The following is a 23937-nucleotide window of genomic DNA, read 5'->3' as shown; positions in this document are numbered from 1 at the left end:
GAGCAAGCACGACTTTGGTCGCCACTTGTGAAGGTCACGCTGCTTACCGCTGCAGTCTGTGGCGCTGTCCCTCGTACCGAAGAGTGGGCTCTATATCATGGGCTTCCCTGGTGGCTCAGACGGTAAAGAATCTGCCTGCTAAGCAGGAGAGCTGGGTTCAATCCCTGGGTCAGGAAGATCCCCTGAAGAGGGAAATGGCAACCCACTCCAGTATTCGTGCCCAGAGAGTTCCATGGACAGAGGAGCCTCACGGACTACAGTCCATGGGGTTGCAAAGAGTCAGACACGACTAACACTTTCACATGTTCATATCATTGGCAGTGGGGTTCCCAAGCTCTGCCTTTCTCATGGGCATTGTCAGCTGAGCCATTACTTTGGAAAGGGTCTTTTACCATGGTCACCGCTCTTACGAGTACATTTGTGTGGCCTCTGCATCTCCTGGACAGCGTTCTGCTCATGGGAGACAGCAGTGGCAGTGTGGTTGGGAAATTCTTCTGGGGTCAGACTCCCTGTGTGTGCAGCCTGCTGCCTTATTGGTGTGACGCTGGGCAGAATACCTAAACTCTCGGTGCCACAACTCCTCATTTGTAAGATGGGCTAATGAGGTACCTGTTGCATGGGGTTGTTGAGATGATTAAGTGAAAAGTGGTACCTGAGGCTTAGCGTTCAGATCTTGGTGTTTGATAAATATCTTTTTCTGAAAGAAGGAACCAGGACTCCTTGGCCAAGTGGCAATCCTAGGACTGAAGCAGAAATATACAAGATTTTGTAGTGCCAGAAAGTAAGAAAGTCCTGAGAAAACAGATAATGTAAACCTAGACAGACAAACCTTGTGGATGGGGGCATGTCAGAGGGACCGGGGAGCCAACAGAAAGAGCTCCTAAAGGCCAGGGGGGCATGTCAGAGGGACCAGGGAGCCAACGGAAAGAGCTCCTAAAGGCCAGAGCAGGAACTGTTTGAAGCAAGACACTAAAGTAGCATTAGATTATCCCAGAATATAAAATAAATATCCATGGATTCCTACTAATATTAATGAAAAAACATTCTGAAAGACAGTTTGATGGAGGACTATGAAGGTAGTTTAAGGAGCATCCTTCCAGTCATTTATCCTCCCTACCCTCCTGATCTCTCTGTTGTTTATATGGATGGTCTGACCTGGGAAAGGAAGTGACCTATGAGACAGGAGAGCGCTCTCATTGTGATCTGAAATACCCAGTATTTAAACACAGATGAATAAAAAAGGATTGGTTGCCAGTTAGTCAGTAGTCATAATTCTGTGATTCAGCTGTCGAAGTTCCTCCTGCAGTGTTGTGTGTCTGGAGGACTGTAGGAATCCTGGATTGGGGGCATGTGACATGGCATTTCTTCTTTGATTCATTTGTTGAGGAGGATGTACGGGGCATGAAGGAGGCTAGTAGACTTTGCCTTTAAGAGGCTTACGGCCTTATGGAGAGAGGTGCAGAGTGGACACGAACAGGTCTGTGGCAGAGGACAGGGTGCCCACAGAAGGAGGAAAGGCATCTGCTCTGAGGCCTACCTACCAGGTTGGTCCTGGGAGATTAGAATCTACAGCATCGCATATTCAGTTTTGGACACTAAGCATCCATTTATTTGGTCTTTAATATTATCTAAACAGGAGTGTGCCTCTCTTTTAAGTAAAGGACCTAAAACTGGGGGCTGGGGAACACACTCTGTCCCCGAGCTGCGGGACTGTGTCTTCCTGACCTCTGTGTCCTCCACGCGTCGCCCAGCACCAGATGTGTAGCTGATGCCCGTGGGCTGCAGTGATGTCCACGGTCATGTAGTCACACCGCCAGGGGTGTTTAATTCATTTAGGCTGAAGTGCGGTGTGCACTGGGCTTCCAGGTGGCCCTAGTGGTAAAAACAAAAAACCCGGCTGCCAGTGCGGGAGATGGAAGAGACATGGGTTCGATCCCTGGGTTGGGAAGATCCCCTGAAGGGGGGAGTGGCAACCTACTTCAGTATTCTTGACTGGAGAATCCCACGGACAGACAGGCTACAGCCCATAGGGTCATAGAGAGCTGGACACAACTGAATCGATGTAGCATGCACACATAGCAGAAATGGTGTTGGGGGCGGTGTGGGTCCCAAGACCACCCCTAGACTTGCTCAGAGAACTCACAGGATTCAGGTTACACTTTTGCTCACAGCTGTGATGTCCTCAGTGAAAGGATGCAGAGCAGCGAAGGAGAAAGTGACGTGGGGCAAAGCCTAGAGGAAATGAGACACAAGCTCCCGAGTCCTCTCCTCGTGGAGTCACCCAGGACGCACTTCGTTCTTCCCACAGCAAACTGTGATGGCACGTGTGACCTGTTTTCTGTAAGGATAGCTCATGAGAGCCCCGCTGCCCCGGGTTTCTACTGGGAGCTGAGAACACAGGCACCCTGTGCAGATTCAGTGCAAACCACACTGCTTGCTTGAGCGGGGCAGGCATCGTGAGTGACTCTTACCGCACGGAGACTGGTGGGAGCCCTTCCCAAATCTGGGTTCCCAGATGGCAGCCGGGGCCAGCCTTGCAGGCAGATGTCTCTACAGAGCGTGGCTTTAGGTCCGCCACGTGAGCTTTTTCTGTGCAGTAATAGACTGTGTCTCTCTTCAGGGAAATTTCTGGGCATTCCAGTCTAGTCCATCCAAGAGAAGGGAAAGGTTTGGTGGTGTTTTAATGAGCAGCGGTTATTCCCTGGCGGTTTCTTGATGAGTAGGAGTGGGGTTAGGCAGGTCAGGTGGGTCTTCCTGAGGACCAGAGGATGTATTACTCAGTAGAAGCATCCATCTGGTTGAATTTCCCCACCAAGTTTCAAGTTTGGAGGCTCCCTAAGAAATTTGTCAAAGTTGTTTTATGATGCTCCAAGCTGGATAAACTAGTGGTAAGCCACACATGGGGCTGTAATTTGGTCAGTTTGTTTTGAAGAAGCTTCTCGGGAGGATTCACCCAAGAATCTTACTGGTCTGGTTCCAGGACTTACTGGGCAGGTTACCTGTTTGAGGGAGGCTCTGGGCTTTAGTTGAAGCTGTGGTTGTCAAGCGGGTTACAGCTTCCGGTTTTAGTCAGAAGGGCTCTGATGCTTGTATCCTGAAGACCCCACCAGGGCTGAGCCCTGCCTTATTCTAGCCAACCGCTCTCGGAGGGCGAGTGGGAAGAACTGTAGAACTGGCAGAACAGCTTCAAACTCCTGCCATGCTGGGAGCTCGGTCAGTTACTTTTTACTCAGGGAAGACTTGGTGAAGAGGGATTGTAGGGCTTAAACATCTGCAGTTTGGGGGTCCAGAGCAGCCCCAGGAGTTCCTGAGAGACCTGTGTGTTCACACGCAGCACAGCCCCCTGCGTGCTCCTGGGACACACGGCTGATTCGGGGCAAGTCAGACCTGTTTCTCTTTAACCTAACCCGCGTTCCCTTTGTTTGCTCGTGGAACCCCCTTTTGGGGAGTACCTGTTACTGTCTTAGGGGTGCTAGTGTTTTGCAGAACTCAGTTTGGAAAATGCTCGCTGAGAGTTTATCAGCACCCTCGGGTAGATTTCCTGCAGGTGATGCTTGGGGAGGCCCTTCCTGGTGTGATGGCCCAGCCTCTTCTAACACAAAGTACAGGCTTCCATCATGTTGTTTGCTCGGGACTGTGGCTTTTAGTGTACAGATTTCCTTACATGTGAATTGTTGTTCAGTCACTGAGTTGTGTCTGACTCTTTGCAACCCCATGAACTGCAGCACCTCAGGCTTCCCTGCCCTTTACCATCTCCCTGAGTTTGCTCAAATTTATGTACATTGAGTCAGTGATACTATCCAACCATCTCATCCTCTGTTGTCCCCTTCTCCTCCTGCCTTCAGCCTTTCCCAGCATCAGGGTCTTTTCCAGTGAGTCAGCTCTCTGCATCAGGTGGCCAAAGTATTGGAGCTTCAGCTTCATTCAGCATCAGTCCTTCAGTGAATATTCAGGGTTGATTTCCTTTAGGATGGACTGGTTTGATCTCCTTGCAGTCCAAGAGACTCTCAAGAGTCTTCTCCAGCATCACAATTCAAAAGCATCAATTCTTCGGTGCTCAGCCTTCTTTATGGATGGAATGGTCATAATACTGAAACCGTATTTCGTTGTCCCAGGCGTTCTTTATTTTTTTGCTGTTGTTTTTCGTGTGTTTGTCTCGGTGTGATGTAGTTTATGTCCAGCTCTTGTAAGTTGCCAGGACCAAGTACTGTCAGTGTCGGGGCTGGCAGTCCTGCCCACAGACTTTTCATTTGGAAATAGGATGGAAATAGGATGGAGACCTGCTTGAGGAGCCAGAAGAGGCTCTCTGGAGGTAACCACCGAAGAGGACATCCAGCCTCCCTGTTAGGGGGTCTGTGGAGGAATGTCAGTGGCCCCTAAACTTTGCTTTTCTCATTCAAGAGGTGGTTTCAGTCTGCTTTAGTTGTGAGGACCAGTGAGTCTCACTACACTTCACAGTGTGGAGGTGTCTTATAATTATAGCCGCTAATTAAGGCTGAGCTTGAGAACAGGACTCGTCTAGAGCAGGAAGGCCGGCACTCCCGGGAGCTAGAGCCGCGCTGAGAGCCCGCTCGTGCTGGTCTGGGCAGCGGGACTGTGCGCGTGGCTGTCCCGACAGTGGTCTGATCTGGGGCTGTGTTTCTTTGTGCCTTTCCCTGCATGTACTTTTTGTATCTTTTCTGTTCCTCATGTTTTCTACCTATTCCCACCTTTGGCTTGCTTTTTTTTCTTCCAGTTTTTAAATATTGGAGTATAATGTCCGTCCAGAAAACCTCACGCTCCAAAGCAGGGCCTCCTCTTTCAGACAGAGCACATTTGTAATACCTCGCGTGAATTCTGATTTGAACAAACTGACAGAAAAAAGGCCCAGTTTTTTAGAGTAATGTTTTTGAGAAATAGTGTGCTTCAGGATTTTAAAAGTGCTTATCCATTAGCAAGAAGTTACGAGTGCAGGTTGGTGGGTTTTCAGAAAGTGAAATAGTCGTTAACCTGCTGCGCAGCCTGCGCAGAGCTCACCCTGTCCTGCAGCCCCAGGGCAACCGCTGTTCTGACTTGAACACCACAGAGCTGTCTGTTTTCACAGCTTTATTGAGATGTAATCTACATACTGTAAAGTTCACCCAGGTAAAGTACATGATTGGGTGATTGTTGGCGTTTTTACTGAGTGCTCCAGCCATCATCATAATCTATTAAAGCACTTTCATCATCGTCCTAAAAAGAAGCCAGGATCAACTCGAATCGATGCCCCATTTCCTGCAGACCCCGCCCACCCTTGGCAACCGCTGACCTACTTTCCGTCCATGGATTTGCCTGTTCTGGACATTTCATGTAAATAGCCTTTAGTGCTTGGCTTCCTTTACTTAGCATAAGGTTTTCAAGGTTCCTCCGTGTTGCAGCCTGCGTCTCTGGCTGAGTACTGTCATCGTGTAGCTAGACCACACTTTGTTGATCCATTTTATTTATTTGGCTGTCCCAGGTCTTAGTTGTGGCTCTTGGAATCTTCATTTATTTAGTTTTTATTGCGGCATACGGGATCTTTAGTTGCAGCATGTGGGATCTAGCTCCCTGATTAGGGCTCGAACCTGGGTCCCTATATTGGGAGTGCAGGGTCTTAGCCACTGAACTGCCAGGGAGTCCCTGTTGACCAATTCTTAAGCTGATGGACGTTTCTTTTCTTCCCACTTTTGGCTATTGTGAAAATGTTTCCATGGATATATGTGTACCAGCTATTGTTTAGACTTATGCTTTCATTTCTCTTGAGTCTATACCCCGGATCGGAATTCTGAGCCATAGCTGTATTACTTTATACTTCCGGCAGAAGTGAATGGGAATGTATAGGATTTTAAAGAAAATCCAAATGTTGTGTCATTTTACCTGGAAAGACTTTACTATCAACACTTCTTGCTGACGCATAAGCACTTTTAAAATCTTTAAGCACGCTATTTCTCAAAAACATTACTCTAAAAAACTGGGCCTTTTTTCTGTCAGTTTGTTCAAATCAGAATTCACGCGAGGTATTAAAAATGTGCTCTGTCTGAAAGAGGAGGCGCTCCTTTGGAGCGGGATGGTTTTAAAGGCCTGCTCTCTGTTGCTGTGGGTTTGGGACCTGCCAGTGCTGGACTCTTTCTGGTCCAGGCTTGTTTAGTAGGTGTCTGATCTTTCTGCTTCGGGTCACTTCCACGCTCAGTGTTCTCTCCAACGTTCCTCTCAAGCCTGTCTTGTTCCGTCGTGCCTTGCTGCCTCAGTCTGCAGGAGTCTCCTCGCTCTCTAAGGCAAGTGCTTGGGTAGGGTGGAGACTGGCTCCTTCCTGTGACTTTCCAGTGACCTTGGTGCAAGGCTGAGTAGCTTGTTCACCTGTCAAGTCTCACACCTGCTTTCTCTGAAGATTTTTTGGTCTTCTCCTCTTATTTGGACCACAGAAGCTTTTCCAACCCAGGGAAGCGTTTGCTTTCTGGGCTTCTCTCACGCCTCCGTTTCTGCTTGGAGAGTAGCATGTTTCCCGTGTGCTCACTTCTGTCTGGAGAGCCCTTGTTGGGTGGTCGTATTCAGCACCCTCCGTCATCCTGGCTCTTCCTGCTGCTGTCCCTGGGCCAACAGGCTCTGTGGACACTTGGTCTGCGAAAGGCGGAGTCGCTGCAGGCAGTCTGCCGTCGCCGGCAGTTGCACCCTGATGAGCCGGGCCCTCCAGCGGCCGGCCTGCCCCCTCGCTGCTCCATGGCCTGGTTTCCGTCTTTGTTCCCAGCGCGCTCCAGGAGACTCCTTTCTGTGCCTGTCAAGGTTCGGTCAGGAAGACAGGAACTGCTCCGGGGTTTCAGGTGGCAAGGGATTTAACGTAGTGACTTGGAGGCTTACAGAACCACCGTCTGTGCCCAGGTGACGGTGGTAGTGGCCACAAAGCCAGGGAGACGTGCTGTCAGCTTCCAGAAACTCAGGGAACAAGCGCCCCAGGAGCCTGCCACAGGTCCGTCGGGCCTTGTGTGGGACCTTGGAGTGGTTTTCAGGAGTGTGCTCCCAGCCGCTGGGGCACGGCCAGGCCTGCCAGAGGCTGGGCCCGGGCTCGCCACTCCTGCGAGGGCCACCCATGCAGCCCGCCTCGGAGCCTCTGCTCTCACATCCTGTAGGGGTCCCCAGCCTTTGCTCGCCTCTCGTCACTCCTGCTGCACGAGGGAGACAGACTGTGCTGCCCACACACAGCCCAGCTTCTCTTAAAATAAGGGGAGCACCAAACCTTAAAAACATAACAAACCATCCTCGGCATGTTGCTCTTGGATTATCTTACAGATGAAGACATCTGCTGTCTGGAAGCAGGTATGAAACAGATGCATAAATAAACTTTTATTTTTATAATTGTTTTTATTTATAGACTATAAAGCAATTGGCAAAATAGGAGAGGGAACGTTTTCTGAAGTTATGAAGATACAGAACCTGAGAGATGGCAACCACTACGCATGTAAACAGATGAAACAGCGCTTTGAAAGGTAGGCAGCCCGAGGCCGGTTGGAGACTAAAGACAGGCACAGGTGTGAGTCGATAAGACCAACTTAATGGGAAAGTTATATTCATGTGATAGCACGTAACATCAGATTTCTTTGGGCAGAGAGGATTAAAGGCTACTTTTATTTCTATTGTAGTGGAATTTATTGATGTCCCAATTTCAGTTCAGTTCAGATCAGTCACTCAGTCGTGTCTGACTCTTTGCGACCCATGGATCGCAGCACACCAGGCCTCCCTGTCCCATCACCAACTCCCGGAGTCCACCCAAACTCATGTCCATCCAGTCGGTGATGCCATCCAGCCATCTCATCCTCTGTCGTCCCCTTCTCCTCCTGCCCCCAATCCCTCCCAGCACCAGAGTCTTTTCCGGTGAGTCAGCTCTTCGTATGAGGTAGCCAAAGTACTGGAGTTTCAGCCTCAGTATCAGTCCTTCCAATGAACACCCAGGACTGATCTCCTTTAGAGTGGACTGGTTGGATCTCCTTGCAGTCCAGGGGACTGTCAAGAGTCTTCTCCAACACCACAGTTCAAAAACATCAATTCTTCGGCACTCAGCTTTCTTCACAGTCCAACTCTCACATCCATACATGACCACTGGAAAAACCATAGCCTTGACTAGACGGACCTTTGTTGGCAAAGTAATGTCTCTGCTTTTCAGTATGCTATCTAGGTTGGTAATAACTTTCCTTCCAAGGAGTAAGCATCTTTTAACTTCATGGCTGCAATCACCATCTGCAGTGATTTTGGAGCCCCAAAAAATAAAGTCTGACACTGTTTCCACTGTTTCCCCATCTATTTCCCATGAAGTGATGGGACCAGATGCCATGATCTTCGTTTTCTGAATTTTGAGCTTTAAGCGAACTTTTTCACTCTCCTCTTTCACTTTCATCAAGAGGCTTTTTAGTTTCTCTTCACTTTCTGCCATAAGGGTGGTGTCATCTGCATATCTGAGGTTATTGATATTTCTCCTGGCAATCTTGATTCCAGCTTGTGCTTCTTCCAGCCCAGCGTTTCTCATGATGTACTCTACATATAAGTTAAATAAGCAGGGTGACAATATACAGCCTTGATGTACTCCTTTTCTTATTTGGAACCAGTCTGTTGTTCCATGTCCAGTTCTAACTGTTGCTTCCTGACCTGCATATAGGTTTCTCAGGAGGCAGGTCAGGTGGTCTGGTATTCCCATCTCTTTCAGAATTTCCCACAGTTTATTGTGATCCACACAGTCAAAGGCTTTGGCATAGTCAAGAAAGCAGAAATAGATGTTTTTCTGGAACTCTCTTGCTTTTTCCATGATCCAGCAGATGTTGGCAATTTGATCTCTGGTTCCTCTGCCTTTTCTAAAACCAGCTTGAACATGTGGATGTACACAATTCACGTATTGCTGAAGCCTGGCTTGGAGAATTTTGAGCATTACTTTACTAGCATGTGAGATGGGTGCAATTGTGCAGTAGTTTGAGCATTCTTTGGCATTGCCTTTCTTTGGGATCGGAATGAAAACTGACCTTTTCCAGTCCTGTGGCCACTGCTGAGTTTACTATAATACTAATAAATAATGGTCACAAAAATTTATACTGGAGAAGTATACCTCACTTTAAACTGTATGTTCCTAAGAGTTGTGTCTGTTGGATTTTTATAATTGAAACCTTAGATTAGAGATATAGAGGTCCTTGTGATTTAATTAGCTGTGAATCAGTTACTGTGTTGAAAAATAACTTTCAGGTAAGATTAGAGAGATGTGTTCACTGGGAGGGACCAGTGCACTTCGTGGCGCGGGGAGTCCTCTGGTTCTCACTTCGTCCCTTGCAGACCGCATGGCCTTTCCCACGGAGCAGCCTCTTGGAGTCCTTGCGTTTACAGCTTCTCACCACGGACCACCCTGAGTCAGAGACCACGTGTGATTAGGAAGCTGTCAGAATAAGGAAATAAGCGATGGTGTCACTGCAGCTGTTCTGCTTTTCAGTAAAGAGGTTTGAAACTCAGTCTTTTTTAATATCAAAGGAGTTGAAGCCTCTGAATATCTAAGGCAGCGTTTTAAAAAGCATAGCAATGTCCTGAAAATGTGGAGCCTCCTGAGTGTTTTGGGGTATAGGCCTTGATTTAAACTCTTAGGATGCAAAGATAGTGTTTCAAATTGGAAAGCAGCTCAGGCCTTTTACCACGTCAAGGAGATTGGGTAACAGTGATGTCGCCCTGGTAACATCCCCACGGGGCAGGCGTCATCGTTACTGTTTTGCACCTGAGGAGAGGTGGTTAGCGATGTGAAGTAACTTGACCGTGGTCACCGAGGTCACTGGGCGGGCAGAGCTGGGCCAAAGCACGCGGTGTTTACCTGCTGCACCGACGCTGAGGTTACGGGGCTTCTGCTTCTCCTCCTTTCTATCACTTCTTCCTCCATGTGTTCTGAATTCTCTGTATTTCTTTGTCCACACCCAACCTCTGTCTTTGCCTTTACACTATGCCTGGTGGAGAATTTGCTGCCCAGTGTTCCGATTACCCCCATCGCCCAAGCAGACGGCCTCACTCAGCCGCTGTGGACAAACGCCCCACAAGCCCAGCGGAGCAAGACCGGACTCTGAGCGGCGGGTGGGGTGCATCCGCTTGGTCAGAGGCCCGGGCTCCCTGTCAGCTCGGGAGCTCCCTGTCGGGTGCGGGGTGGACGTGCTTGCAGACGGCAGGACTTTCCAGCTGCAATTTTGGTGGAGACATAAACACGAAGTATGTACCGGACAGAACACCTGCAGACCCCAGGACTCCCACGACGATTGCTGGGTCAGAACCATGCAGAGTTAGGCTGCTCTGGGGAACCAGCCGGCCAGGAGAGGTCACGTGGGCCACTGCTGGGCCTTCAGGACGCAGAGAGACCTGTAACATGTGAGAAGCGCTCCCCTGGAAGGAGGTTAGAATGGTTTGAGGGCAGTCCTTTGGGGAGGCAGGGAACACTCAGTTTATCTGGAAAAGTGCCTTGGGCTGACCTCAGCCCCTGGGGAGAAGGTGGAGCCACCCGAGGGACGCGGTTCCCACCAGGTCCCGATGCTGAAAGTACCTCGTCCACCTGGCCCTTGGCTTCCTTGTCATGAGGCGCGGAGCACTGACCGAGGTGGGAAGCTGAAGGAGCTGTCATGCAAGGCCCATGGTAAACGCTCGGGAGACGCTGGCCCGCGTTACGATGTGTGATCCTTTGTTCTGTTTCAGAAGCAGTTGTCCTAACTTTAGAAGTGATTGATTAGAACACTTATTTTTCTTTTAAAAAACCCATAATAAGTAAAGATTTTCTAATAGAGTGTCACTGAATCAGTTATACTTTCCTTGTTTTTTCTAACGTGTGTGTGTGTGAGGGGGATTATTGACGGCCACTTTCACATGCTGGCTTCACTTAAAAGGAAACACTGAACTGGCGGTGTCTGGTGGCTCTTTGATGTCCAGAATCCCTGGTGGTATCTCCAGCTTAGCTCTGACAGGTGTCTGCTGGCCTGTGTAATCCAAACCCACAGGGAATGGGTTTTGCCTTTTCTCTTTTGAGTTCTCGTTTGCTCCTAGACATACGTTGATAGAAACCCACAGGGAACAGGTTTTGCGTTTTCTCTTGTGAACTCTCATTACTCTTACACATGTGTTGAAAACCATAGGCGACTATAATCCAGTGCTCTCGTTATTTATTCGATAATTGTTCTAGCTAAAACTGAGCCAGCCCTGGCTGTGGAGAGCACCTTCAGGGTGGCCCCTGTGTTCTTGAGGCATCCCCCATCATCTTCTTTTTTTTTAAACCTCTTTTTTTGCTACTGGAATGTCAGCATCTTTAGGTCCTCTCAGCAGACAGAGCTAGCATATATGTACACTACCCTCTCTCTCTTCATTCCAATAACCTTGAGTGCGTATTGATGTAAATAAATGGCCAAATGAATAGATAAATTGGGATGAGAGGGAAATTTTTTTCTCATTTATGATTCATAGGTACAGAGAGGAATGAAGGAAATGGAAAATCATCATTAGAATAAGTAATCATTTCTGCAGGCAAGATAAATTTGTGAATGCTAAAATTAGTAAGCTAAAACTTGAAAGAGAATGGGATTTCTGCACAGCCTCAAATGATCTCCTGAATATTTATTAATTACCGTGGTGGCTTTAACTTATGTCCACAAATTGTTTGCTGTTTCTTCCTCCGGGAGGTAGGGCTTAATTTCCTTCCATTTGACTGAGGGCTGGACTTGATGACTTGCTTACAAAGAGTAGAAAATGAAAGGGAAAGATAGTTGACTTTACAGAGAAAAGTCTGGTAGATGCTACTTAACTAAATCATTAATATCAGCATCATCAGTAATAAGACATGTTGATATCACATACCTTCTGATAAATGGCATGGGAAGAGCCTGTCCCCTCTGTGGTATTCTCTTTCAAAGGTCTGTAATCTCAGCTGATTTATGAGAATACATCAGGAGAGCCCACACTGAGGGGCATTCTACAAAACACCAGCCCAGCCATCCTCAAAACGGTGAAGATAATGACAAGGACAGGCTTTGGGGCTGTCAGAGTGGGGGGACATGGCCACTTACTTGCAGTGTGGTCTGCTGGATCCCAGGAGAGGAAAAGGCATCAGTGGAAGAACTGGGCAAATTCAAATAAAGGGTCTAGTGTAGTGAGTGGAGTCGTACCAGTGTTCATTTTCAGTTTTGGTAAATGTTATGTGAGATGTTAACATCAGGGCAAGCCAGGCGACACGGGCGTTCTCCACTGTTGGTGCAACTCTTCTGTTAATCTAAAGTAACTTCAAACTTAAAAAACAAATCAGAACAAACAGAAAATAACCATAGATTATCTGGAATGAGTCATTGTACGTGGCTTCTAACGTTGAAAAAGGTATTGCTATTATTTCTGTTTTACAGGAAGACATGACTGTAGTTTCTAAAAGAAAGTTCTAGAAGAAAGACAGCTGCATTTGGTGTCACTTCTAGGAGTTTTATTGCCGACCATTTATTGGATATTCCAGTGTCACTGATCCTTGATCTACAAGTTTTATTCTGTTCTTTGGTTTTATTTTTCTTTTTCAACCATGAAAATAGTATCTTCAGCTTTTAGAGCTCTGGAATATAATATCTGTCATCATTATAAATCAGTTTAACCTTATTCATTTGAAGAATAATTTTAGGTTCCTTTAAAAATCCATTTCTGCTCTGCTTATGGTTGAGTGAAACCTCAGAGTCACCTTGCACAGTTGTGTGGGTGGTGTGGGCAAGAAGAGTCAATCAGTAACAGTGGCAAGTCACGCTGAGTCACGCAGCCAGAAGGAGCTTGGTTTCGGAGCCTCTGACCCAGCTCCTCCCAGAGTTACTTCCAGCCCTTCCTTTCTGCTCCTCTGAAATAGAAATCGATGGCTTTGGCAGTCTCCTTTGCTGATAGGAAGTCAAGGTGAGGTATTATAATAGATCAGTTCTTTAGTACTGTGTCGGGAGGGCATTTGCAGCTCCTGAGATTTGTCTTCCCTCAGTGGCTGAAAGCCTTAGTTTGGGGATGATGAAGTTAGTTACTTGCATAAGGCCAGCAGCGTGACCCAGTCGCTTTGATATTTTTTTGCTCTGTCTTCAGAGGGTTCTCCCGCCTATACTCACCAGAAATACACTGTTAATAAGATGCTCCTTTTTTTGCTACGACTGTATTCTTCCTTTAGAAATGTTGTAAAGAAGTGGAATGAGTCATTTAAAAAGTCTTGATGTTTGTAGGAGCTCTCTTTTTGTCCCGAAGCAGTAAGAGACGCTCGTGCGGGTCCTCACCAGCACAGGGTTACTAGGTGAGGGCAGAAGCAGCAGCTCTCCCGCTTTTAGTTGTGTGACCTTGGGCAGTTCGTTAATCTCTGTGTGGTTCAGTGCATGTATACAGTAGGGACGACCACAGTGTCTACCTCGCAGGATCATTGGGAGGGTTAAAGATGCAGGTGAGACACTTAGCACAGTAATGGGTCAACTAGTCGCCTAGCAGTTGGTGCAAGTTACTCAGCAAGATAGTTTGAAGACTCTTTGGAAAATTGGGGTGCAATAATAAATGCGAGTAGCAGTAGTGAAAATGGAGATTGCACAGGCTTCCCTGGTGGTCCACTGCTTAAGACTCCGTGTTTCCATGGCAGAGAGCACAGGTTCAGTTCCCAGTTGGGGAGCTAAGATCCTGCATGCCTCGTGGCACAGCACCCCCCAAAAAAAGTGAAGCTTGCAGCAGTTGTTCCAGAGCATCTGGTGCCATGCCCAGTACCAGGGGAATTGCATGCATATGTCGTTTAATCCTCCCAGTAGCCCTAGGGGAGAGTCTTCCTCCAAATGAGGGACCCTCCACTAGAGGGCGAGCTCCCGTGAGGGGCGAGCTCCCAGCATTGCAGATCGTCTGTGGGACCCCCGTCTGTGTGGGGCCGGGGGCTGTGTCCTTTCAGTGCTCTGCTGCGGGAGGCAGTGCGGTGCCTGCCCTTGACTCAGAACACGGCTTTTTCCCAAGTCACATCTCTCAGTGGTCCTCACATTACTTTTACAAAAATAAGTCTTCAGTGTGGGATTCTAAATAAAAACAAAGGCAAGAAACTCATGAGTCACTTTAAAGACTCTTTTACTTAAATAGGATATAATTACAGAACTTTTCAGTATATACAAAGTAAACAGTAGTATAATGAACCCCAGGTGCTGCAGCCACCACCACCAAGCCTGTGATTTTTAATTAATCTGTATAACTCCATCTGGTCTCCCGCCCCGCTTGGTTGCTGTCGTGATTCAGTCACTCAGTCGTGTCCAACTCTTTGCATCTCCATGAACTGCAGCACACCAGGCTTCTCTGTCCTTCACTATCTCCCAGAGTTTGCTAAAACTTAAGTCCATTGAGTCGGTGATGCCATCCAACCGTCTCATCCTCTATCGTCCCTTCTCCTCCTCCCTTCAGTCTTTCCCAGCATCAGGGTCTTTTCCAGTGAGTCAGTTCTTCGCATCAGGGGACCAAAGTATTGGAGCTTTAGCATCAGTCCTTATAATGAATGTTCAGGACGGACTTCCTTTAGGATGGACTGGTTGGATCTCCTTGCTGTCCCAGGGACCGTCAAGAGTCTTCTCCAGCACCGCAGTTCAAAAGGACCGATTCACTGTCTAGGTTTGTCATAGCTTTTCTTCCAAGGAACAAGCATCTTTAATTTCGTGGCTGCAGTCACTGTCCACATTGATGTTGGAGCCCAAGAAAATGAAATCTGACACTGTTTCCATTGTTTCCCCATCTGTTTGCCATGAAATGATGGGACTAGAACCCATGATCTTTGTTTTTTGAATGCTGAGTTTTAAGCTTTTCACTCTCCTCTTTCCCCTTCATCAAGAGGCTCTTTAGTGCCTCTATTCTTTCTGCCATTAAAGTGGTGTCATTTGCATTATCTGCATAGTGATATTTCTCCTGGCAATCTTGATTCCAGATTGTGAGTCATCCAGCCCAGCATTTCCTATGATGTACTCTGCATATAAGTTAAATAAGCAGGGTGACGATATACAGCCTTGATATACTTCTTTCCCAATTTTGAACCAGTCTGTTCTGTGTCCAGTTCTAACTGTTGCTTCTTGTCCTGCATACAGGTTTCTCAGGAGGCAGATAATGTGGTCTGATATTCCCATCTCTTTAGGAATATTCCACAGTGTGTTGTGATCCAGAGGCTTTAACATAGTCCAGTGAAGCAGAAGTAGATGTTTTTTGGAATTCCCTTGCTTTTTCTGTGATTCATCATTTGTTGGCAATTTGATCTCTGGTTCCTCTGCCTTTTCTAAATCTAGCTTGCACATCTGGAAGTGCTCGGTTCATGTACTGTTGAAGCCTGGCTTGAAGGATTTTGAGATAATCTTGCTAGCATGTGAAATGAGCTCAATTGTATGGTAATTTGAACATTCTTTGGCATTGCCTTTCTTTGGGATTAGAATGAAAACTGACCTTTTCCTGTCCTGTGGCCACTGCTAAGTTTTCCACATTTGCTGGCATGATGAGTGCAGCACTTTGACAGCATCATCTTTTAGGATTTGAAATCGCTCAGCTGTAATTCTATCACCTGTACTAGCTTTGTTTGTAATAATGCTTCCTAAGGCCCACTTGACTTCACATTCCAGGGTGTCTGGCTTTAGGTGACAGATCACACCATCGTGGTTATCTGGGTCATGAAGATCTTTTTTGTACAGTTCTGTGTAATCTTGCCATCTCTTCTTAATATCTTCTGCTTCTGTTAGGTCCATACCATTTCTGTCCTTTATCGAGCCCATCTTTGCATGAAACGTTCCCTTGGTATCTCTAATTTTCTTGAAGAGATCTCTAGTCTTTCCCATTCTATTGTTTTCCTCTTTTCTTTGCACTGTTTACTTAAGAAGACTTACTTCTCCTTGCTATTCTCTGAACTCTGCATTCACTTGGGTATATCTCTCCCTTTCTCCTTTGCCTTTCACGTCTCTTCTTTCCTCGGCTATCTGTAAGGCCTCCTCAGACAACCGCTGTGGCTTCTTGCATTTCTTTTTCTTGGGGATGGTTTTGGTCACCACCTCCTGTGCAGTGTTACGCACCTCTGTCTGTAGTTCTTCAGGCCCTCTGTCTGTCAGAGCTAGTCCCTTGAATCTGTTCATCATCTCCACTGTATAATCATAAGGGATTTGTTTAGGTCATACCTAATGGCCTACTGGTTTTTCCTGCTTTCTTCAATTTAAGTCCAAATTTTGCAATAAGGAGTTTGTGATCTGAGCCACAGTTAGATCCTACTCTTCTTTTTCCTGACTGTGTAGAGCTTCTCTATCTTCAGCTGCAAAGGATATAGTCAATCTGCTTTTGGCACTAACCATTTGGTGATGTTCATGTGTACAGTTGTCTCTTGTGTTATTGGAAGAGGGTGTTTGCTGTGACCAGCATGTTCTCTTGACGAAGCTCTGTTAGCCTTTGCCCTGCTTCCTTTTGTACTCCAAGGCCAAACAAGCCTGCCACTTTGGATATTTGACTTCCTACTTTTGCATTCCACTTGGTTATTATTACACAATTCTTTTTTAAAGGAAACATTTGCATTCATTGAAATGCACATTTTTGAACTGCATGATTTTTGCAAGTGGATAGCTCCTTGTACTCACAGCACAGAGTGCTGCTCTCACCCGAGCTCCTTCACGCTCCCTACTTAGTCCTCCCTCCCTGCCCCGGTGGCCACTCTTCTGGGTTTTATTTTGTTTCTTTACTCTCTTATAGAAATTCCTGTTCAGAGAAGGCAATGGCACCCCACTCCAGTACTCTTGCCTGGAAAATCCCATGGGCGGAGGAGCCTGGTAGGCTGCAGTCCATGGGGTCTCGAAGAGTTGGACACGACTGAGTGACTTCACTTTCACTTTTCGCTTTAATGCATTGGAGAAGGAAATGGTGACCCACTCCAGTGTTCTTGCCTGGAGAATCCCAGGGACGGGGGAGCCTAGTGGGCTGCCGTCTGTGGGGTCGCACAGAGTCGGACACGACTGCAGTGACTTAGCAGCAGCAGCAGCAGCAGCAGAAATTCCTGTCAAATGGAATCTCTCCACTCCTTTAGCGCAGCATACATGCAGTCTCTGAGGTTTATCCCTGTTGTCCTATCGGCAGTTGATACCTTCTTACCGCTGAGTGATGTTCATTCCAGTCTGTGACTGCAAAACGCCTTGTTTATCTCGTCTCTTGTTGAGGAACTTTTGGGCTGTTTCTGGTTTTGGGCCACTGTGAATAAACCTGTAAAACTTCATACAAGACTTTTTATGGTTGTGTATATATATATATATATATTTTTTTTTTTTTAGGTCATTACCTGGAAATAGAATCTCTGGGTCACAGGGTAGATGTATATTTAACTTTACAAGAAACAGCCCAGCCTTTTTCTGAAATGATTATACCTTTTTCCACTTCCACCAGCAAAGAACCCAAGAGTTCTAGTTGCTTCATAGCCTCTTCAGCATTTGGTGTGTTTAGTCTTTTAAATTCTGGCCACTCCAGTGAGCGTGTCCTTTTGCTTCATTATGTGTGTGCTTGAATGTTTATTTGGCTGCGTTGGGTCTTAGTCATGGAGCTTGGGATCGTCGTCACGTCAGGGGGTCTTTCACAGGCGCAGCCTACACACTGGCTCTGTGGTCGTGGTGTGGGCTCAGCACTTTAGGCACTCGGGCTTGGTTGCTCCGCAGCACGTAGGATCTTAATTCCCAGACCAGGGATCGAACCCTCACCCCCTGCATTGGAAGCTTGGAGTCTTAACCACCGAACAGCCTGGGAAATTCCCCAGCTGTTTCTTTTGGAAGCAGAGGCTTGCCTACATCCCTCTGTGTTCCACTCCGTGATATTTTCTGTTTCCAGCAGGGCAGTAAAAAGACAAACACACAGAAAAAACCTGAATGTCACTTGACCACAAAATTCAAAGCAACTCCAAGGCAAAGAAAAGTGGTTACTTTGCAGATTTTTAGTTTTTTTTCCCCAAGATCTTTAAAAGCAGGAGCAGAGTTGCTTTACATCTGAGCTCACACTGTTCCTTGCACTGAGGCACGCAGAACCCCGTCAGGGTGCCCGTCTAATGTCGGCACTCATTCCTTGGTTCTGAGTGAGTGCCTGGGGAGGCATAAAATGATTCTGTCTGCAATAAGAAAATGTGTTTCAGGGTATCATAGCTGGTTTTCATATTAAAGATGAGAAGAGTGAGTAAATGTTTGTCTAAATGACAAAGCTGTTTGACTAACTGGTCCTAAAAGACTGATTAATTTTTTCTTTTTTTTTAGATCGGGTGTATAGTTCAAAACTTAGAACTGTTGCTAGCCTCGGTTGGTTTCTGCTGTTCCCACCCAAGGCTGGGCGTCTTGGCGCCGTCGGCGTCGGGACCTTGGCTCCTCTGTTACAGGTCCTGTCCTGTGCACCATAGGAGATTTAGCATCGTCCTTGGCTGCTGCCATCGAACGGAGCAGTGACACTGAAAGTGTCTCTAGTGTTGTCCCGTGTCCCTTAGCGGGGCAAGGTCCCTTCGGTCGATAACCACTGGCTTACAGCATGCCCTGGGCAGAGGCGTGGCAGGCATCAGTGGGGGGTCTTCAGTGGCCTGGTCCTGGGTCAGGGACTCTGCGGTGTGGGACTGTGGGGCGAACCGTGGATGCCCTTCCAGGGCGCACCCCAGGGAGGGAGAGATGCTTGGCAGCTGTTGGATTAGCGCCCCCCCAAAGAATGCTCTGCTTGATGTTTTCTTCTTCCTTTTGCCTTATTGGTGTGTTTGTTCACCTCCTCTGCCCTAAGGAAAATAATCTGTATCTGCCATGTCACTCAGAGGATGGTCTGACGTGGTGTGTTCTCTAGAACCTTAGTTCTAAGGGACGGTGACTTACTAGTATGTAAGAGAGGACCCTGTGCCCCCAGAAAGTCTGGAAAATGTTGGTTTAAATGAAGGTAAACCGTTGTCCTTATTTTGTAGGATTTTTGAAAGCTTCTAATATCAACTGTAAATTGTCACTCTCCAGAAGGAACTAGATTGGCCCTGTCTCACGTTTCCTCAACATGCAGTTTATCCACAAAGCGTTTTCCAGAGAAATAAAATTCTGTGGGACATGTTTTGGGAAATACTGTTCTAGAGTCACCTAGAGGAGGCCAGGGTGCGGGGAGGAGCAGGTGGTGGGCTGGGCACTGAGCTGGCGGAGTGGACAGACAGGGTCGTGGTCTGGTCCCTACACACCCCAGGATGGCCATCCGTAGTGGTTATTAGGCAGTGAAAAACTCAGATTCTAGGCGGGAAGGAGCTGCTATCCTGAGCCTCCAGGGTGCGGCCCCACCCCCACCCCCTACGCAGCATGCTTGGCCCCTTACCCAGTAGTCGTGGGATCCCCCACTCTCTCCAGCAACTAAAGGGTTACAGTCCCTGCTTCAGCAGGGACCCTCCTTAAGTCTGCTGCGCCAGCAAAGTGAGCTGTTTTTTCTGGTTGGTTGTGGACCATGGTGTGTAAGTTGCTAATATTTTGAGTTTCATCCTGGGTATGAGGGAGGACACGGGATGACGGCTAAAAGGGGCCTAAGGCTTTTTGTCAGGAGTGCCCTTCTGCTCAGGAGGCTTTGTGTCAGGAGCGCCCTCCTGCTCAGGAGGCTTTGTGTCAGGAGCGCCCTTCTGCTCAGGAGGCTTTGTGTCAGGAGCGCCCTCCTCCTCAGGAGGCTTTGTGTCAGGAGCGCCCTCCAGCTCAGGAGGCTTTGTGTCAGGAGCGCCCTCCTCCTCAGGAGGCTTTGTGTCAGGAGCGCCCTCCTGCTCAGGAGGCTTTGTGTCAGGAGCGGCCTTCTGCTCAGGCTGCCCAGGCTTGTGCTCCAGGCTCCCGTTTGTGGCCTAGCATGAGAGAGACTGGAAACATCCAGCCGTGTTGATTTACAACAACAGTAATATTATACTGTTGGATATAACCACTCTTTGAATAACCAAACAAAATGCTGAGCTTTACTCTACATGTTGAAAGTTGGTTGGGAATTCCCTGGCTGTCCAGTGGTTAGGACCCGGTTCAACCTTGGGGCCCAGGTTCAATCCTTGGTCTGGGAACAAGAAGCCCACAAGCCACCTGGCAAGGCCAGGGAAAAAAAAGAAAAAAGAAGTTGATGAAATAGTTTTGCCAGTTCAGAGAAAGAATATTTCCAGAATCAGTTTCTTTTGGAGCCGCTGAGATGGAGTCTCTGGTGGACAGAGTCATTCGGCTGGGATGACTCCACGGGCCCAGCCACAGGGAGAGGGCCCTGGAAAGGGTCAGTCTGGAGGGTGGCACAGCCAGCCTCTGGCCGTTGGCCTCCACTGTATTGTTGTGATCTGGGATGTGAACACAGTGGCAGGCAGAGCAGTCTCCATAAAGAAAAACCTCGGTAACGACACACCTGCTGAGAGAGCGCCTCTCCCCGGATGAACGACTGAAAACGCGTGCAGCTGCGTTAAAGGTCAGAAAGAAGGCCAGTGTGAACGGGAGATGCTTATTTTCCGATGTTGCTTACATTGCTCGGTTAGTTCCTATAAACTGACTAGTGGAAAATTTTAGTCTCTGTTTCTATATTTATTAATTGTAAGAGAAACTACCAAAGCATTCTTTCAGGAGTTTAGATGGGAAGAGTTTGAGTGCACGTCCAAAGCTGTAAGAGCCTCGATTTTTGTAAGATAATGTGGAAGTGAGGTATACTTATGTTCAGCTGCTGATGGGAGAAATAAAACCTGATAAACTTGCTTGGCATTATTTGTGAGCTTGTAACTTGTGATCATGGATGATAAACAGCGATTTGATAACCTGACTTTAAAGTTGGCCCAGATGATACACCGGTTATTTGTTCTTCCCTGCACAATAGCATCGAGCAAGTGAACAACCTGCGAGAGATACAAGCGCTGAGGCGCCTGAACCCGCACCCGAACATCCTCACGCTGCACCAGGTGGTCTTGTAAGTATATCAGGCTTTAGGAACTATCTAACCTCAGTGATAATCGTTAGATCTCTGTTTAAGAAAGAAAACCATGGTAGACATTTTAAATATTGGCTTTGTAGCTCAGACACATATTCGGGCCAGTGTCTGCATCCGAGTCCTAAAGGGAAAGGCCTTCGTTACAGTGACTCCGTGTCACAGCAGTGAACACCATTCGAATGGTCCCCCTCCCGGAAGCTCACCTGGGCTGCTGTGGAGGCGGCGATGGCTCAGGACACCTGCGTGTGAGCCTGTGGCCCTCTTTCAGGGGCTGCATTTAGGTCATGCCTGCAGTTGCCATCTTGGTATGACTTCAAGCAGCCATTCTTAACTGTATTCCACATAATTTCAGGGGATTTTTCATTTCTGTTCTAATCAAGACGGCGGAGTGCAGCTCGTCTGGAAGGGCTTGTCTGCTGGGGACTGGGGCTGGGATCTGGCCTGAAGGTCCGAGAAAGCGCCCCTCAGCGGGAAGCCTGGCCTGTACCACCATCTGGGGAAACCGTAGTCTCTGACCATTGAGCTGGGGAGGTTTTCATCAGAGAGCTGACCAGTTCTAAACTCAAAACGCAGTGCCTTGTCTTGGCCATGTGGCCTCCTGGCCTGCATGCTCTGAGCACGTGTTCGGCCGGTCCGGAGACTGCAGCCTGCACGGGGCAGCGGTCACAGTGCTGCCTGTGCCGAGTGCTTCAGGGGCAAAGCGCTTCTGTCCACGGCAGCCCAAGGGACAGCGCGGCCCCATCCAGCCCCTCCACAGGCGCCCTAAGGGGCCCGGGGTGTCACTGCAGGGGCGCGGGGAGAGGCGTCTTCCTCCTTTTGCCCCTGGCTGGGTTGTGTGTTTCACTCCCACACTGTGATGTATCTCAGTGACATGGAAGTAATTTAGGTGAATTAAAGCTGAATTTGCAGCCACAGAGCTTGAATTAAGTCCTACTTTCTTTGTTTTGCTTCTCCAACTCCTCAACCTGTTTCTTCTGTCTGAAGATATAATAGTTACTTTCATAATCTCAAGATGCTTTTTTCCCAAAATTGTGGGAGACCAGCTTTTAGAATTTTTGCCCAAAATTGTTTTATTATTATTTAAAATTATTTTTACCTAAAATACTGATTGAAAATCAAAACTTCTGCTGTTTCGGTCATTACACTTTGGTCTTTGCTATGGGAGTGTTTTATGTTTGTCAGAAGTGTTTACAAATGAGTTAAATATTTGATGCTTTTATTCTGATTAATACAAGGAAAAAACCATTTTAAAAACCTGCTTTCTTCTTCAGTGACAGAAAATCTGGTTCTCTTGCACTAATATGTGAACTTATGGACATGAATATTTATGAGCTAATACGAGGTATGTAGAATAATTTGAAAGAGCGTCTAAAATCTTTTAAAGTTTATAGTTCCCATATATTTGTCTTAATTCTCAAAATCATCGATCGCCGCAGTTCAGTAGTTGTGTATAAGTATACAGCCATGTGTGCTAGGTCGCGTCAATCGTGTCTGACACTTTGTGACCCAGTGACTGTAGCCCACCGGGCTCCTCTGTCCGTGGGATTCTCCAGGCAAGAATACTGGAGTGGGTTGCCCTGCCCTCCTCCAGGGGATCTTCCCGACTCGGGGATTGAACTCGTGTCTCTCATGTCTCCTTCATTGGCAGGTGGGTTCTTTACCACTAGCGCCACCTGGGTGTGGGAGGTGTTTGGGGGGCAATCTTGTCTGCTCAGAATGTGGCTGCAGACGGGAAGTGATGCCACACGGCGCTCAGGCTGGTGAGGTGGCGCGGGTGAGGGAGGCGCAGCAGGAGGCCCGGCTCAGGCCTCCCGCAGACTCGTGCCCTCGGGGTCCATTCTGGGCTCTGCGTTGCTCGGCGTTCTACTCTAGGCTTCGGAATGAGGCAGGGCTTCCCCCACAAATCATCCCCTGAGAGGGACTCTCATTCCTCCTTGGGTTGGGAGCCTCATGCGGTGCCCTGAACTGCTGAGTGCTCATCGTTCCCCATCGTTAGAACAATACAGCACTGTCTGGGGGAAGCACGCTTGCCTGAGCCGACCCCAGTCGCAGCTGGTTTTGGAAGCCAGCGGAGGTCACCCGAGGGAAGCAGAGAGCAGGAGGCGGAAGGTTGGCCCATGTTTATCCAACAGCCCTGGGTCTGACCTCCCCGTGGCGTTAGATGTCAGGACAGATGAGCCTTGTAAATACCACACAGCAAGTGTTAGACTTCATGGATCATATTATTCTTACCGAACAAATGAAAATCACTGCCTTACGTCATATGAGGGACTCTTTATATCTGAAATAGAGTTTTAGCGACAGTATCATAGATGATTTAAAAACTGTGATGTTACCTCAAGCAGGTTAGGCCAAAGCGCAGATGATGTGCTGTAGAGAACTTTTAGATCGAGAAGCTGTTCTTACAACAAAGGGGACAAGGTGCATGTGAAGAGTTCAGATAAAATTATATTTATGAAGTGAGAGCATGGAAAGAAGTATTATGTCAAATGGACATATTTTATATGTGATTTAAAATATGTGGCTTAGTAAATAAAATAAATAGCATGAGTAGACAAGTTTTACATCTGTGGAAGTTGATATAAAACTTTTGGATCCAGAAACTTTTACATCTTTTGAGGAAAGTAGGAGATTGCCTTGTGTCTGGGAATATATGGTATTTCTTTTAAGTTACAGACCTTGGGTATTTTATTCATAGACAAGCCTCTCACTCAGGTGTCTTGCTTTAAGTACAATTTAAAATAAACTTAGTCATCTGGTTTCTTGGTCTAACACCTGTTAAAAATAAGAGCTCTTAAAAGGAGCTTCTAGAACTTTACACACCAACAGAAAGTGACAGGTGGCGATCCAGTAACGGGGGAGGAGACTGGAAATACAAAGCAAACCAAGAGTGGTTGGGAAAACAGCTGTAAGCTGCCGGGCTCCCCAAGACAGGTTAGCGGGAGCACAGTCGTGTACGGGGTTGTGGTCACCATATCACCTAGGATATGCTGATGGGAAGGTGGGTGAAACGTTTTT

General features: G+C 47.5%; 1 protein-coding gene across 6 annotated transcripts in view; it reads left to right on the top strand.

Moving 5' to 3' along the window:
- The window catches only part of MOK (MOK protein kinase), a 43063-nt gene that overhangs the window by 5889 nt on the left and 13237 nt on the right, over positions 1-23937 (top strand). The window contains exons 2-4 of one of the 6 annotated variants that reach the window (XM_061395399.1): positions 7364-7478; positions 20809-20898; positions 22191-22261. The exons of 1 other annotated variant lie outside the window; for it this stretch is intronic. In XM_061395399.1, coding sequence (XP_061251383.1) covers positions 7364-7478; positions 20809-20898; positions 22191-22261 — 276 coding nt within the window. Of the gene's footprint in view, positions 1-6595; positions 7309-7363; positions 7479-19733; positions 20410-20808; positions 20899-22190; positions 22262-23937 lie in introns of those variants that run through there. 4 more of the 6 variants (XM_061395401.1, XM_061395400.1, XM_061395403.1 and 1 more) reach the window with 4 other exon arrangements.

This window comes from Bos javanicus, chromosome 21 (assembly GCF_032452875.1).
Source record: "Bos javanicus breed banteng chromosome 21, ARS-OSU_banteng_1.0, whole genome shotgun sequence".
Lineage (NCBI taxonomy): Eukaryota > Metazoa > Chordata > Mammalia > Artiodactyla > Bovidae > Bos > Bos javanicus.
Note: the sequence above shows the minus strand (reverse complement) of the source record. Positions and strands in the feature narration are given on the sequence as shown.